General features: G+C 43.4%; 1 protein-coding gene across 8 annotated transcripts in view; it reads right to left on the minus strand.

Moving 5' to 3' along the window:
- The window catches only part of LTBP1 (latent transforming growth factor beta binding protein 1), a 192,850-nt gene extending 183,597 nt beyond the window's left edge, over nt 1-9,253 (minus strand). For 5 of the 8 annotated variants that reach the window (XM_027641576.1, XM_027641575.1, XM_027641571.1 and 2 more), the window contains exons 1-2: nt 8,327-9,252; nt 7,803-7,873 (exon numbers count right to left, since the gene is read on the minus strand). In XM_027641576.1, the coding sequence (XP_027497377.1) occupies nt 7,803-7,873; nt 8,327-8,769 (514 nt within the window). In that variant the 5' untranslated portion in view covers nt 8,770-9,252. Of the gene's footprint in view, nt 1-7,802; nt 7,874-8,326 lie in introns of all 8 variants that reach the window. The other 3 variants (XM_027641578.1, XM_027641577.1, XM_027641572.1) reach the window with 2 other exon arrangements.
- Between the last annotated feature and the right edge of the window lie 6,350 nt (nt 9,254-15,603).

Below are 15,603 nucleotides of genomic sequence, written 5' to 3' on the forward strand. Positions count from 1 at the left end.
CTTAAGACTGCACAATCTGAGAGACACTTAGAAATACTTAATTATATGAGATCATAATTATACATATTCTGACAATATAAACATTTCACATCCTTCTATCACTTCAGTGACCAAAAAAAAAAAATCATTCACTACAGAATGGACTAAGCCAAGGAAATCAGCAGATTCTCATGCTACACTCCATTCTTGCTGCTGGAGTGGTTAACACTCCAGTCTGCAATCATTTTAATTGTCTTAACCTTTCTCATTACAGTGCCTACTCATTTTGTTACAAAATACTTCATAATAAATATGCGGGAAACTGAACAAACTAAGAGAAATTCAGTAAAGAGACAACTGGAAATATTTAACTAGATACAGGATTCAGACAACTGAAGAGTTACAAAAAAAAGACTGGAGAAAAGACTATTAATCATAATAGAGTAAGTAAAATGCTAAGCACAGTAAAGTTTTTCCTAAATTCAATCAACTCTCAATAGGAGTTCACCATTTAGTTGAGATTCTCGGAAAATCCAGGCCTAAACTGTCATCTAGGGATAATAAAAAACCTTGATCTGATTTATGAAAAAAGCCAGTCTTGCCATTGGACACAACACAATTCGCCTTTATCAGCCACCATCTCTCCAAAACCCTAGGTTTATGCAGAAATTATCTGCACTTCACAAAAAATGTACATGGCCAAGTAGACCTATTTTTAGTTCTGTATTTAAATTAACATCTTGCCTTACTAACATGTAAAATTATTGCTCCCCTTCTCTGTGGAGTCATAAATGCAAAAATGCTAAAGGTTTGCTTTCTTTCTATAGTCAGAGGGGAGGATCTGTTTTCTAGGAATAAATTAGGCTTTGCAAATCAAGTACTGGTGCTTTTAAAGGCAAAACAAACAAACAAACTAACAACAAAACACTAAAGCAAAAAATCTCAAACCCAACCCAGCATCAGCCCATGCTGGTTACAGAATATGGACTGACTTGACAACCTGAACCACTGATAACCTACTAAAAACCAGTACTGCAGAATCCAAACAAGGAGACAGTTTAGGGAGATGTGCCCCTCTTCATCCACCCTCCACAACCATACGTCTCAGGCAGGATCAGTTGGAACAAGCAGCCCTTGATGGTGAATGCTGCAAAGAAGGGTATCATTAGAGGTGCTGCACTCAACTTCTTCTCAAGACCCCACAGACAGCAGAACCCCACCAGTCACTACAGCCCTGCTTTCCTGAAGGTTGGGAAGTTTGCTGATCCCATTTGCCCAGCTCTCTCACTTTGCAGGAGAGGAAGGAGAGGGGAGTTTGCCCCACTTCCAGCTCTTCCCTTCTCCACGCTCAGGAAGAGCAGCTGTACAGAAGAGAGGTATAAGACTAGTACTGTAAGTATCAAAGTATCACTTCACTGTCGATACATAATTTTGTTCCTGCACACATGCAGAACAAGAACAGTGCATGATGGATGGCTTCCCCTGACACCCATACAGCTTTCTGCGCATAACTTTCAAGTTATACACTGAAAAAAAACCCAGCCAACAAACCTGAAGGGGAGACAAAAAACCAAAACACCTCAGTTTTCTGGGTTTCTGATTATGTATTAAGAAAGGAAGTGTTCAGGACTTTTTATAACTTTACTACATCCCCTGCTTCTTTTGTTAACACCAACTGCTGCAATGAGCTGAGCAAGTTCACTATTAATCTGTCCTCTCCTTCAATGCGGGAGCACAACATCTTGAGCAGTTTCTTTTAAGGTTCTCTTTTTTTGTTTTGTCTTGTCTTAATTCTGTACACACTTGTAGTATTTGTAGGAAACAGGGACTATATATGATTATAAGCTTGTTTCCAGTAAATTCCCAAGTATCTCACAAAGAAAAGTAGGTTTCCCCTTATACTAATTGTGGACTTGATTTTCCTCATGGAAAAAAGGGAATGGCATGGTCACATGTGTACAACAGGCAGCAGCTAACAGCTCCCCCATCTTCTCACAGCTCTTTTACTGTTTTTTCTCCCAGGAGGGAGGTTAGCTGCAATCAATGGCCAGGACATAGACACTGTGCTCAGTCTGCATTAATGCTGATTCGGGTCTGATTTCCTCGAAACACATCTTACCAATTGCACTTATTGAGTTGTGGGGCCATCTTTAGTTATGTGCACTCTATTGCTTTTAGATGCAAAGAAAAAAATATGTTTAAATAATAAAAAGCTAAAACCAAAACATGAACACTAAGAAAGCATCTTATGTATTTCAGGTTCATATTGGCGTTCATTCCATGAGACCAGAGTACACCTTGACCAAAATAAAACACTAAGCCCTGTGTTTCATCAAAACCAAAAGGCTTTTGTTTATAGATCAGGTCCTGTTAGTCCATGCTACTTGCTGATGTAGACTAAGACTACAAGAATTTGGACCCTGTCATACTACTCCCTCTTCCCAAGGGCAGTAAGTGAAAAATAAGGCAGAGTAGAAATACCACTGAGTGCTAACAAGAGCTTTCCCACTAAAAAAGCCCATCTATTCCCTGTATCTGAAATTCAAAATTTTTATTTACATATTACAGTAACAAGCACAGCAGAGGCAAAACCCACTTCCTCAAGTAATGGCTTTCAGTTTTTTAATTTTGAATTGTATAAAAATCTCACCAAACAATAGATTAAAAAGGACTAATGTATAGGTCAGTTACATGAGGTCAAAGTAGTTATGCCCCTTTAAAACTGAAGCATTTAATTTTGATTTAGACATAATTTTAAGGAGATGGATACTGCTTTTACTGAGATGATGGTCTTAGAATGAGAAGAAACAACATTTGGGGACAGTATGCTATAGTTAGGCTTTGTATACACAATGTAAATAAACAGACCTTGGTAAAACTCAAAGCCACAAAATTGATTAAGCCTCAGAAACTGTTTATGACTGAAAACCTCCAAGAAGTACAGCTGCAAACTTTTGAAGTACACAGTTCCCATGATCAGAAGTACAGCTCTCTTGGATGCCACCATTTCAAAGAGTTGAACTAAAGAGAAAAAGAGTAGATTCTGAGCAACCAATATTAAAATACTTAGTGATACAGAGTTTTATGTCTAAACTGGAGGATCCATGTATGCTTCCAAGCTTCCAGGTCTGGATCATAAACCTGTATCAGAACAAGATCTAAGCATGCAACCTTTTCCTCACCTTCCCCAAGAAATTCAGGAACACAAAATAGAAGCAACCAAGTGCATAATCTGTCCAGGTTTTGGACAATTGGGGATCTAGAACTACTGGTCACATTGTGAAGTGCCCATGTCCTGGAGCAGACACAAAGCTGTAGCATGCTAACTCATCCATATCAAGTATAGCTCTGGAAGTTTAGGGATCAGATGACTCAAATTAAACAGGAGTACACAAGCAGAGGCCACGCAGATTAAGGAACCAAACAAAGCGGACCCTTCCTCTGGGCAAGTATTCACACAACTTTCCAGTCTCCTGCTCTTACATCAGCAAGAATCTACTATCATATATTTTCTTATTCTGAAAAATAAATTAAACCTCTACAGTGTGTTTATTTTAATGTTGAGTCAGGAAGTCTTTTAAAAGAGAAGAGAATTAGTAAGATAATATTTTAATACAAAAAAAAGACAACAGACTGTTTGTCTTATTTTCTGATGATCTTTCCAAATACACAACAAACAAGAAAAGTTCATGATAAAATTCACAGAATTCAATCCAGTTCCAACACCAAAATCCTCTCCTTATGCCTATGCATCAAATACATGCATGCACACATGCAACACCTCAGCTAAGCAAGACAGAAGATCCTCTTTATCTTAATTGACAATGACTGTGTACATAGGTTCTACATTTACACAAACAGCAATTCATCTCCCTGTTGGAAATTTCCTCTAAACATGATCCTGCAAAATCCAGTTCCTTACCTGTTTGCCCTAAGAGCCTTTCTTACACCTCTGCAATAAGGAGTTCATGCTTCAGTACTCCGTTAACCAGTTCTCTCCTTCCCACTTTTTTAATCATCCAGTTTACACTGAGAACACTCTTAAACAACCGATATTAATATTCCAGACAAAACATATTACATATTTTAGAAGGGGTCTACTATTACAATAAGGTAGTTCTTTTCATTTATCTTTTTAAGATATCAGATCCTACATACAACAGGAAATTTTTTTCTTAACTTCCCAACATAAAAAACAGTTCCTTGTAACCATTAAGAAAACAAAATCAGAACAAATAGAAGGAAGTAGCTTTAACTAACAGAAATTTAGTAGCAAGTAATAAAGTAGGAGACAACAGATTTCAATAGGATAAACACGCAGTTGGGCAGCAAGAACTAATTTCTAGCACAGGCCTTCCCAAGAGGTGTTAAAACTTGTCCAAGGGCGTATTTAACCTATGGTTCAATTTCCATAAATGAAATAAATAACAAAAGCCCCACACTCCAAGCTTTACTTGCCTTACAGTCATATTATAGAGCTAATTAATGTTTCTATAATGCTCTCCTATGCAACAAGTACTAACAAAACACGGTGTCTCCAGCCTTGGTGGTATCTTATTACTGCACTTACACAGATTATAACCTATGATAACTATGACTGGAAGACAGTCTTTGTCATAAACCCTTTCACGCACTTCTAACTTTCCAAGGTGTTTACTGCTGTGGTTCAATTTTTCCCACCTTTGTCTTTATCCAAAGGTTGATGTTCTGAAAGCTTCAAAAAGGTTGTTTTGGATTGTTAGACATTATTCTTCCAGCACAAAGCAATTCTGAATACTTTTAACACTGAGTACTGTGATTTCATCTTCTTAATTAGAATGATGTAGTTCTTCATAATTGAAGTCACACCATGTTTGAAAAAGAAGTTCTTAAGATAAAACTTAACAATGTAAAACTTAAATATTAGGTACAGAAGGGGGAAAACCCTATATGCCTAAATTGGACACAGTAGGCACTCTCATAGTTTAGAGGAAGACAGAAGATCACATTCTAAAGACTATCAGGCTTCCAAGAGAACAGGAATAACTGTAAACACAGCAGGCAGTTCGGCTTCAGACTAAAATATAGAAAAAGGATTTGAAAAGTCCACTTGCCTCCTCCATACAGATGCTGCCCTCTGACCTGCACAGAAACATTTCAAATACCCCCTGTTGCTGCTATTGAGGGAAAAGCAATGTGGCTGCCACTGCTCCCAGCCAGACCACCACCCACGTGGGATAGAAGTCACCCGAGGGAATGGCAGCCTCAACCACAGCCTCATGTGGGAGGAAGTAGGGATAGCAAACACCACCACGCAAGAGAAAGGGAATGGGAAGCAGCGTGGGCTGCAAGACCCATACCTCTTCCCTTCACCCCCTCCTTCTGTGGGTTACAGGCAGGCTTATTCACACAGGTGCAGCAGAGCAGAAACACATGCTGCTTGTTCCAGCCTGGGATTACACCTGAGCTAATAAACCTTGCTGATCAGAGCTGGCTCTCAGCACTCTGGTTCTGGAAGCACGATGCAGACAAATGCAAGTTGGCCCTGGAAAAAGCCAGTGTAGGTCTGGGGTTTATTAGCTCAGGCTTTGCACCATGCAAAAAAATAAAATCTGGCCCTAGAGACCAAATAGGTTATTAAAGTGACACTGAGACTGAGCTAATAAACCCTGACAGATCCAAACTGCCTTTCCATCAAGTCAGCTCAGGTGTGCTGGCATCTGTGCCACAATTAATCCACTACTGCAATAATCCACTCAAAAACAAGAGTGCACTATCTGATTTTAAAAGTTGTTTCTTTTTACAGAAAACAAAGGGGTTAACTGTTGTTCAGTTAGAGGGTTTCTGGTCTTCTGAAAGGAACATCAGCAGCTTCCAGAAAAGGTGATATTTGGCTTTTATGACTGTGAGGCTAATCTTCCATAGCTAAATCAAGTCACTGATATCTCATGGTTTGCCTAAGTTACAAAACAGACAACTTCAGTACATTTAGTGCTTCCCTTGGCCTGCCAAGAGAGGGATGAAACTGAGAAGATCCAAGCCAAGAGTATTATACCACTGCTAGGAGGCATTAGAGTAGCATTAGAGGAGGCAGCAAAAATATTTAATGCTAAGGAGACTCTAGTATCAGAGGCACAAAAAGAGAAAGAAAGGTCAATAAGAAAATTTCCCTCCCCCCCTTTCCTTTAACCCTTTCTCTGCTGCTTCATTCCTCCAGTAACTTGGTATGAATGAACCAAGTAATTAATGGATTTAAATTAAATTCTATGCAGTTATCCCATAAAAAACTAATTGGCTGGCTTGGTCTTTACTGAAGACTCTAAAAATAAAAAACAAAGAAGACAAAAAAGGGAGAACAGTTGAATAACAACCATAAAAACTAAAAAGACAAAACTTAAAGGACCGAAAGTAAAGAAAACTACCTAATTTATAAACAAAAGTTAAAAAGCATGAAGTTACCTGAAAATAAAAGTTACTAGAAGGCAGAAAAAGAGCCACAAAAGGCAATGTTGTTTGGGTTTTGTTAAAAACTGTTTCACAATAGCATAGCAATTGAAATACAGTTTTTCACTTTATCTCCTGAAATTACTAAGAGATTTTTTCACTTTGATTAGTATTTCAGCTAAGGTAGGTGTTTATTAAGATCTGCAATTAACCTTAAAATACCACTGTAAGCTGAACGAAATCATTTAAGTATTACTAAGGTATTAAACAAAAAAGGTGATGAACCTAAGACAGCAGCATGTATTTTAAGCTGAAAATGTTGATTTAGAAGAGTATCTTAAATACATGCCTAAATTTGTCAGGGAAATCATGAAGTTTCATCTTTAACTACTGTAATAAAGTCTTAGCTTCTTTGTAACAGGTCCATGCAGGTCAAAGGTACTTGACCTTACTCAGGATTACAAAAGTAATTGCTCTTTACTGTGAAAAATCCCACACAGGGACAAAAGCCACCACAAAAAAAAAAAAAAAAAAGCAAACCAGCATTTGCATCCCGGAAGCATTTACTCCAACCCTCTCAAGGACAGAAGTCTCTCCTGCTGAACTAAAGCGCCAAGATCTGACCAATCTCACTGATACCCAAAGGAGTTTCCTGAAGAAGTATGCTATTCCAGTGTTTCCTGACCTCATGGCAACATTACTCCACTTTAGCCATTTGCAGTCATTCCGAATCTTGCCTAAATTACTAGAAATTCTTCTACTTTCATATCAGAAAGCACAACCTGAATATAACAGCATTGACTCTATCAGTGTTACTTTGTGCACGTATTTTGTGCTTCTAGTTATCAAAACGGAGGTACATCCCCCATCAGGACCTTCTTCAAACTTCCTTCTTTTGCTTTGTTCAGTGCTTCACAAATTCCATGCCCTAAGCACAGGGGTCATCACATGGGCTGGTGGTTGAAGGGACGGTGTGGGTAGATGGCAAATTCTTGCTCCCCACCTGTGCTCCTCTGATAGATTCTTTATCCCGTTAAGTCCTCCACTCAAAAAACTCCTAAAAAACAAGCACTAATGGAGGGGGGAAGGTGTTCACAAGAAAAATAGCCTCTACAAAGCTCTCTCCAAAAATGTCACTGTTTGCGCAGAGGATAACTGTAACAGGCATCCTCTATTCATCCTTTAGCAATTCTGAAGGTTAGGAAGGAGTGATTTAGGGATGAAGTGTTACAACTGCTGGTGTGGATTTTGTAGGTCAGCCAGCACCTCTTTGCACACAGGCGATGCCAGCATCCACCACCTCGCCAGATGCCAGCATGGTCCCCTCGGGTCCCCACGACGCTGCTGACCGCAGGGGCGTCCCCTCACACACCCACCTCCCCGACCGCACGGCTACTCACGTTTGATGCACCTCTGGGAGCCCGTAGCCTTGCTCCAGCCATGGCAGCACTGCCCCCCGCACACATTGACCCTGCGGGAACAGCAAAGAAGAACGAGTGTCCGGCGGGGCACGCCCGGTCAGCCCCGTCCTCCCCCATCCCGAGCCGGCCAGCGGGGCGGGCACTGGCCTGGGGTGAGAAAAGGCGGGAAGAATTAAACCTTCCGATTAAACTCGACGCCTAAGCCCGGGCCCGGGACTCGCCGCGGACTCCTGGGACGGGAGTGAGCTGGTCCCGCGCCCGACCTCGGCCGCCGCGGGAAGGCGGCAAAGAAACGGGAGTGTGTTCCGCGCCCGCAGACGGTTCGCAGCCAGCCGGGCACCGGCGGCCGGCAGGTAACGCCGCGGTGCCTCCCCCGGAGCCCGGCACGGGCTGCCCTCGACCCCTACCCGGGGGGGCGACAGCGGCCCTGGCGAAGATGCTGGAGGTGGTCGGGAGGCTGCGGTCGCGGAGCGGGGGACGCGCGGGGCGGGAGGGCGCCTTACCCCGGCAGCGGCGGCAGCTGGTGCTTCTGGCGGAGGGGCAGGGCGGCGCTGCTGTTGCCGTGGGGGCCCGGCGGCGCCTTGGGCCGCGGGCCGAAGCGGGCCGGCTTGGCGAAGGAGCCGTGAGCGGCGGAGTTGGGGTGGACCTGCCCGGCGGGGCCCACGCGGAGCTGGACGCCCGCGCCGCCCGGTTTGCTCATCCGCCGGGTCCGCTCCAGGGAACCGCCGCCGTAGCGCGTGTTCAGCTGCACATTGAATGTGCGCTGCTGCTGCTCCCCCCCGAGGAGGGTCGGGCGCTGCTGCCGGCTGCCAGAGGAGCCCCCCCGGCCGGGCTGCAGGACGTACGTGATCCTCCTTAGCCTTCCCTTTTCGGAGGCTGCGAGCGCTGGTGACAAAAGTGCACAGGCAGCCAGGAGCAGAAGGAAGCCCCATCTGATCCGAGCCATTTCCACAGCGAGAGCCCCTGCAGCCGGCGAGCTTCGCGGACTCGCCGTGCAAGGGTTTTCTCTCCGTGGTGTGCGCGACCTGCGCCCGGGGCGCGGATCCCTCCTCCGCTCGCTGCCCCCCAACCTGCTCCGGGCGCGGAGAAGAAGGAAAAAAGCCTCGGGATCCTCCCGCCCGCCCCCCAAACTGTTTGGAAAGTTCAGCAAACACTTCGCCCCGTGGAGCAGGAAAACATCGTTGGAAGAAAGGAAGCGGCGGGTGCGAGCCGAGCTTCGAGCCGGAGCGGGAAGGGAGGAGGAGCAGCAGGGGAAGGGTGTTTGCTGGAGGGGGGTGGTCGCAATGGAGAGCAGATGTCTCGGTTGCCGGAGCTGCCAGGGGTCTGCGCGCTTGTGTGAGAATCGGCCCTTAAGCCGGTGCGGGCTGCTCCAAAGCCCCCTCTTTAAGAGTTTCTCGGCGACTGAGCGTGTGCGGAGGGGAGGGGGCTGGAGGTGGGTGCCCCTGCCCCAGTGCCGGCCCCGCGCAGCCAATCTGGGGCCGCCGTGACGTCAGGCGGCGCTCCCGGGGCTGGGGAGGGGGCCGGGGCCGGGCCAGGTGACCACGGGGCGCAGGGGAAGCGGCCGCGGAGGTCTAGGCTACGAGCCTGCGCCGCTAAGCAAGCCTCAAAAAGACCTGTTTTAACTTACAGGCGCCGACTTGCCAGCACAGCTGTCCCGTGCGGTTGGGGTAGCGTACCTGTACTTCTGCAATAGCTGAGCCTTTCTGTTCTATTTTAATGGAGGTGAGGCTTTAAACCCCCAAAAGCGTTATATACATTCTTCACTGTATAGGTAGGAACTCGATTAAAGTCCTTACACGCTAAAGGTAAGCACATTCCTGAGTCTCAGCTTGATGAGAGCCAGAGGTTGCTCTTAGCAGAAATCCTAGCAGGATTAGGAAGGACTAGATTCTTTCTTGGTTTTCTTTATGTTTGTAAAGCAGTATGTATTACTAAAGAACAAAACACAAACCACAATTGTGCACTTGTAATTAATATATAATAAAAACTGCCCACGTTTTTCTCCAGTGTGTCGTAACCAACTCACCCTTTAGCACTGTAAACAAAAAAAAAACAAAGTTCGCAAAATAACCCAAAGGTTACATCTTTTAAAATACTCAGAAGTTGATGTGTCCGAGTTCTTCCCAAGAAACTTTGTGGTGAATCAGTTTGCAAATCCAATAGCTTGGAATTCAGGTCCTCCTCCCTGGGTTCTCCTCTGCTCTTTTCCAAAGCTTTAAGGACACTGACCCTAGCTCCAAACTGATGAGATTTTGCTCTTACATGCTCTTGGCACAGCTACACAGCCGGCAAGGAGAGCAGGAAGGTTTTACATTGACAAGATTCCAGGCAACAGCCAGTGTTAGGAGCACAACGGTCCCTTCTTCCTTAGTTCCCATCTATTTAAAACTGCTCAAAAATAAATAGATGTTTTAAATAGATGAGAGTTTGGAGCTTGCTATAGTCACATTGTAAGGGAGCCATATCAATGTTAAAGGCTTCTGCTCCTGTGCCTCCAATGGTCTGAATTAAAACCCAGTGTTTGAAAATGCCGCAAGTGCTTGGGGCTTCTAAATCCACAGTGGGTTAAATGAGAATGAAAATCTGTAGTGCTTCAGAGGAAAACTGAGATAAAGCCTGAAAGTTTCAGAGCCCCAGTTTGAAGATAACTAAGAAGTTAACTGTGAGACCACTGCCTCCTCTCTTAGCAAACATACATCTGTTGTTTTTTTAACTTGGAAGACATTCTCAGCAAGTGAACTGTTCAGCCTTCCGAAGGCTAATTATTGTGAATCTCGAGTATGCTAAATGTTTTTACAGTATTTAGGGAACAAAAAAATACCTTGAAACCAGAGTAGGGGAGTGAGGACTAAGTAGAGAGAAATCGATGTAGTACTATGGATTGCTGCTCTACACAAGGCCGCTGTCCCTCAGAAGTTTTCCAGAATGAGATCACAACTACGTGTGTGGCTTGGTTTGTTGAACAGAGGGCAAAAACTGCATCATTCCACAGCAGAAGCCAGTTGCTTTTAAGAAATGTGGGGTTTAAGTCATGTCAAGCAGGGGGCAAATGCAGTGTATTACTGGCTACTGTACAGCAAATGGTAGGGAACCTCAAGGGAAATATATCCACAAAGGTGGATGCCTTGCATAGAATCACTGAGGTATAAAAACATTCTTGAAAAAATATTTAGTATTATCTGAAATTAATCGGTGGAGGTCAAGCACTCCTCACAAATTTAAATGGCAGATCTGATTTTCAGCGTTCTCTTTTTCTCCTCTAGCAAGGAAATCCACTCTTCTCTGTTTGTCCACTGTCTGGTTTTGCTCCCTTCCTCCCTCCTGCTCCTCCTCCACAAGTCTGGAGGGTCTTGGATGCTAGGGACCAGGTCTGGTCGCAGTAATACATTGGGTCAGCCACAGAAGTTTTAACAGCTAAAAGAGACCTTCAGTGAACCACCACTGCGATCTAAAGCTCAACTCAAAATTTCTTCACACGTAGAAGTTTCTGCTTCCAAAGGACAAAAAGTGCATCCAGCACCAAACAGCCAGATGCTGGCCTTTGAAAATTAAGCCAGGTGGCTACTAAAATTACTGAGGATTCTTTAGTAAATGGTCTGATTGCCTGTGGGAAACCTGCTCTGACTGCCTCCCCACTTCCTGTGGAAAAGGCACTGACTTGAGTTAGCAGTGACAAACAGGAATTAGTATCTCACATCACCTTTCAGGCACACCTGTCTCTTGAAGAAGAGTTGGAAAAGCATTTTGCACTGTTTCTGTTGTTTTCCCCTGTGGTTTGTGACTAAAGGGTGAACTTAAGGAAACATAAAGAAAGTTCCTTAGTCTGTACACCACCCACCGGAGGGGCAGACCTCCAGGTGCTCTGCTTTAAGGGTGTAGCTGAGGCTGAGAAGGGCAGAACTGGATGGAAGCACAGATGAAGGAGGCAGAACTGCTGCCCAGGGAGATGGCAGAATTGCGTCAAGGTTTAAAGGCTTAATGGATAGGGGAGAAGCGAGTCTGAGAATCTACAACAAGAACCAAAATAGCATTATTCAAACCAAAATGAAAGGAAGAACTAAACTACCTTGTATGTTTTTGTTGAAATCTCATGACTTTGAGGCCTGTCCAATGAGTTGAATGACGAAGGACAATTGTTTTGAACTGTTGAAGTTGTCAGCATTCAGACCTCCATCGTTCTTGTCATCAAACAAAGGAACCAGGACTATGGCCCCAGGTCTCATGGAGGATGTGTGTGGCAACACAAGCTTGCAGGGCAACAAGGGACCTTTGCTGGATGCTTCAGTGAAGATGTACGTTATGTTGAGGGTGAAGTCTTCTGAGCACGGGTGCCTGTTGTGTTGAGCTACAGGGCCAGTAAGTGGCCCTGGTGGTCTTGTAGATCTACCAGGCAGCAAGCCTTAGCCTGTAAGGAAAGCTCACTTGGGAGTTCACAGTTAACGTTAGAACTTGACAAGGCTAAATGCTGTGTTTAGCCTCAATTTAGGCTTTAGGAGAAAAATTTTACAGTACTGTAGCTCCACTAGCTTCAATAATAGTACTCAAAACTTCTTTTGAGCTAAAGGAGGAAAAGCAGTCTCCATTAATTTCTTGCAAGCTGAGAACCAGCTGGAGACCTGTATGTGCTCTTTTCCTTCCAGTACTATACAATTATCTGCAAAAAAGTCCTGTATTTTGCTGGCTAAATTATACCTTTAGCCATAGCTCTGTACAGGTAACATGACTCTAATTTAGAGGGTATTTCTTTTGAACAAAAGAGAACAGCTTAGTCTCATTGTCATCAGAGTAGGAAAAAGAAGTAATTGATATTTATTATGTCACTAAAGTATATAGCACACATGACTCTGAACACATACATGGTTTGAAGAGTAACACCATGTAGATGTTCATATAATTTCTACATGGTATTTTTCCAATAGAACTGTACCTTCCAACTCTGACTGTTGTTTGTTCCTTCAGGCAGAAACTGTAATCACTCTATGGTTTGCAACTAATATCCTGAGGCCTCAACTGGTCCTGTTACCACAGTATAAATATAATTAATAATGTTTCACAAAAGGACAAGTACTACTCACTTTATTCATTTAGGCACTTACATTCACATCCAATAGTCAGACTGGGTCTGGATGGATGTGTGAGGCTTTAGAAGGAAGCAGCTTCTTAGCTTTGTTGGACCCATTCACTACTGGTGACCTTCCTTGTGACTTGGAGATCTGTAATGATCATACTTGGCACATCTAAGTGATTCCAGACTCACACTCCGTTACCTTGGATAAACAACCATCTACCTCCCCCTCCTTGGATTTGCTGAATTCAAGATGCATGAATGCATCTTTGTAGTGCCTTTCCCAGCACCTCCTCTGAAAGAAGTCATCATTTCCTAAAGTGTTGTTATTGCCACCGCAGTCAGGTCTTTGCCGCATGAGGCACTGAACACACACAAGCTGATAAATCATACCAGCTTTTCCAACTAGGAGTCACATGGTCCTGAAGCAGACTAGATTTTCCGGGACAAAGGAACTTTTACGATGAGCTTGATCTGTGATATGAATTTGTATCTTGGAGCATCCTGTGTGGCAGTGGGTTTCTGAAGCAGACAGATTAGCATGCAGATAGTCCAGAGCCACAAGTCTGGATGGGAAAACAGGCTAATGATAGTGGGGGTAGGGGTCATCAGTCCCCCTCAGACTACTACCAAAAGAGATTGTAATAAAGACTTTTTTTTTTTTCATTAAGTCACACTGAAAGTTGGATCCATTTGGAAAAAGTCTGATGCTGGTCTGTCGCTACTGACCACCACTATGTCCAGCAAAATACACACTCAAGGCAAGTAGGAGTCAGCTTCTTTGTAAGTTTCTGACATAACAGTTGTAGTAAAAGAAGTTGTGTGGATTTGCATAGTCTTGAATTCCATTTTCCTGAACTGGCAGAAATCCCTTCTAGAATATTTGGCAGTTTCACTGTTATCCTCATATACGCAAAATAACTGATTCAGAAATACAAGATTTTTTCCAAGATAAGAAAATCTCCACATTGTGCTGTTGCAATTATTCTTCCCCTCAAGGAAATAAATATATCTGGTCTAGAAAACTATTAAAATATCCATTGAACTTTTTTACTACACCATTCCTTGCAATTGTTTGTTTCTTTGCACAATCACATGTACACTGAAGATAAATAAAAAACAGAGGAAATTTGGTGGAAAGACCCACAAAAATAAGAAATACATTTAATTGTTTCACTTCACCTTAGAAGAAGACATGTTTAAATTAACATACTCTTCATAAAAGCAAAGTAAATATTATAACTAATATTTGAAAACTCTCACAGTGCATCTATGTTGCATGCCAAGAATACTAAAGTCTACAAAACCAAACTTCAGCACTGAATCCTGATTTTTCACTATTCTGCTGTATGCTGCTAAGACTTTTGAAAGCTGAGGGAAAAGGTCTGTGTAAAATAAAGCTGCTCCTAACTTAAATTAGCACTGAAGAACACCTTAAAGTTTTCATAATTATACATAATCTAGGCAGACCAGCAAATTGGCGTATGTGGAAGTGAAGCAGATAGAAGTGGTATGAGACTATGGAAAGAGAAGCCATGGCTCATGGGAACACCAGCCATGATTACCCCTGCAGCAGCTGCTTAGTAACTTGAAAGGTAATGTTTTCATACCCTTATCTGTGCTTGGTCTCCCCCTTTGACAGCCTGGGATGATGTTTAGTGGGCAGCTTTGGTATCTACTGTCCATTTTAAACTTGCTCTTGATGTCACAGAGACAGAAACCCAGACCTGCTTAGATTGCTGTGCTAGAGACTAGTACCTGAGCTTGTGTCAGGGTAAACAATTGTTTAAAGACCAGCTGGACACACGGAGCAGCACATCTTGGCTGTCTAAGTTTAAAAAAAGGCAGAATAGTACTTCTAATGATGCACTTGGAGCAGTTCCCAGCACACCGATGTTAGAGGTTGAGAGTATGTGTATAGGTTCTCTGTCTGCTGCTCTTTCAGGGTTTGTGGTGGAAGGTGATGGAATGAAAATTACAAGCTTTCTTTTTTTTTTTTTTTAAAGTAGGTAGGGAGAAAAATACTGGGCTTTCATTTCCATCACTTTTTCTCCAATAGCAAAATGTGTCTGCAAAGGTGTTTAATGTCAGTCCGCAGTGTGTCTGTGTTTTGTATCATGGTGCTTGAACACAGACTCTGACCTGAGCAGGAAGACCTCTGAGGGTCCCCTCCACCTTTAGTGATGCATCTATGATGAGATGTGGCATCATGCCTAACAAGCAGCCTCAAGTGGAAACAAGCACAGCTGCTGCCCATTTTGGGTGGGTCACAAACGGTTTTCAAAAAAGCAGGTCTGCAGTGTAACATTGTAGATGTCTTCCTGGTGTACGCTACAGGTGGGAAGGAGATTGAGGACTGGAAGAGCTAGGACATGGCAGAAAGGATGAAGCAGAACCTAGGAAAAGTCTAAAAACCTGGGCTAACAGATGACTCCATGCACAGTCTGAACCGATCTTGCCACTGGGCAGGTTGAAATGTAAGAGTACCACAGAGAGACTCACCTCTATTTAGAAAACAGAATTTCAGTCTGGCCTTATAATAAAGAGGCTTAGCCAAGGAGGGCCTGGTAGGAGCTGACTGCAGCAGATAATCAAAATATGGTCTGTAACCAGCCAAATCAAAGTGATGTGAGTGACTACTTGACTAGAACCTTTTTGAGGTTAAAGTCCATTTTGCAGTGTTCGCCTGTTAGGGTCAGGACACTGAGCCTAAGA

The sequence above is a fragment of the Corapipo altera genome, unplaced genomic scaffold (assembly GCF_003945725.1).
Source record: "Corapipo altera isolate COAL_440 unplaced genomic scaffold, ASM394572v1 48b, whole genome shotgun sequence".
Lineage (NCBI taxonomy): Eukaryota > Metazoa > Chordata > Aves > Passeriformes > Pipridae > Corapipo > Corapipo altera.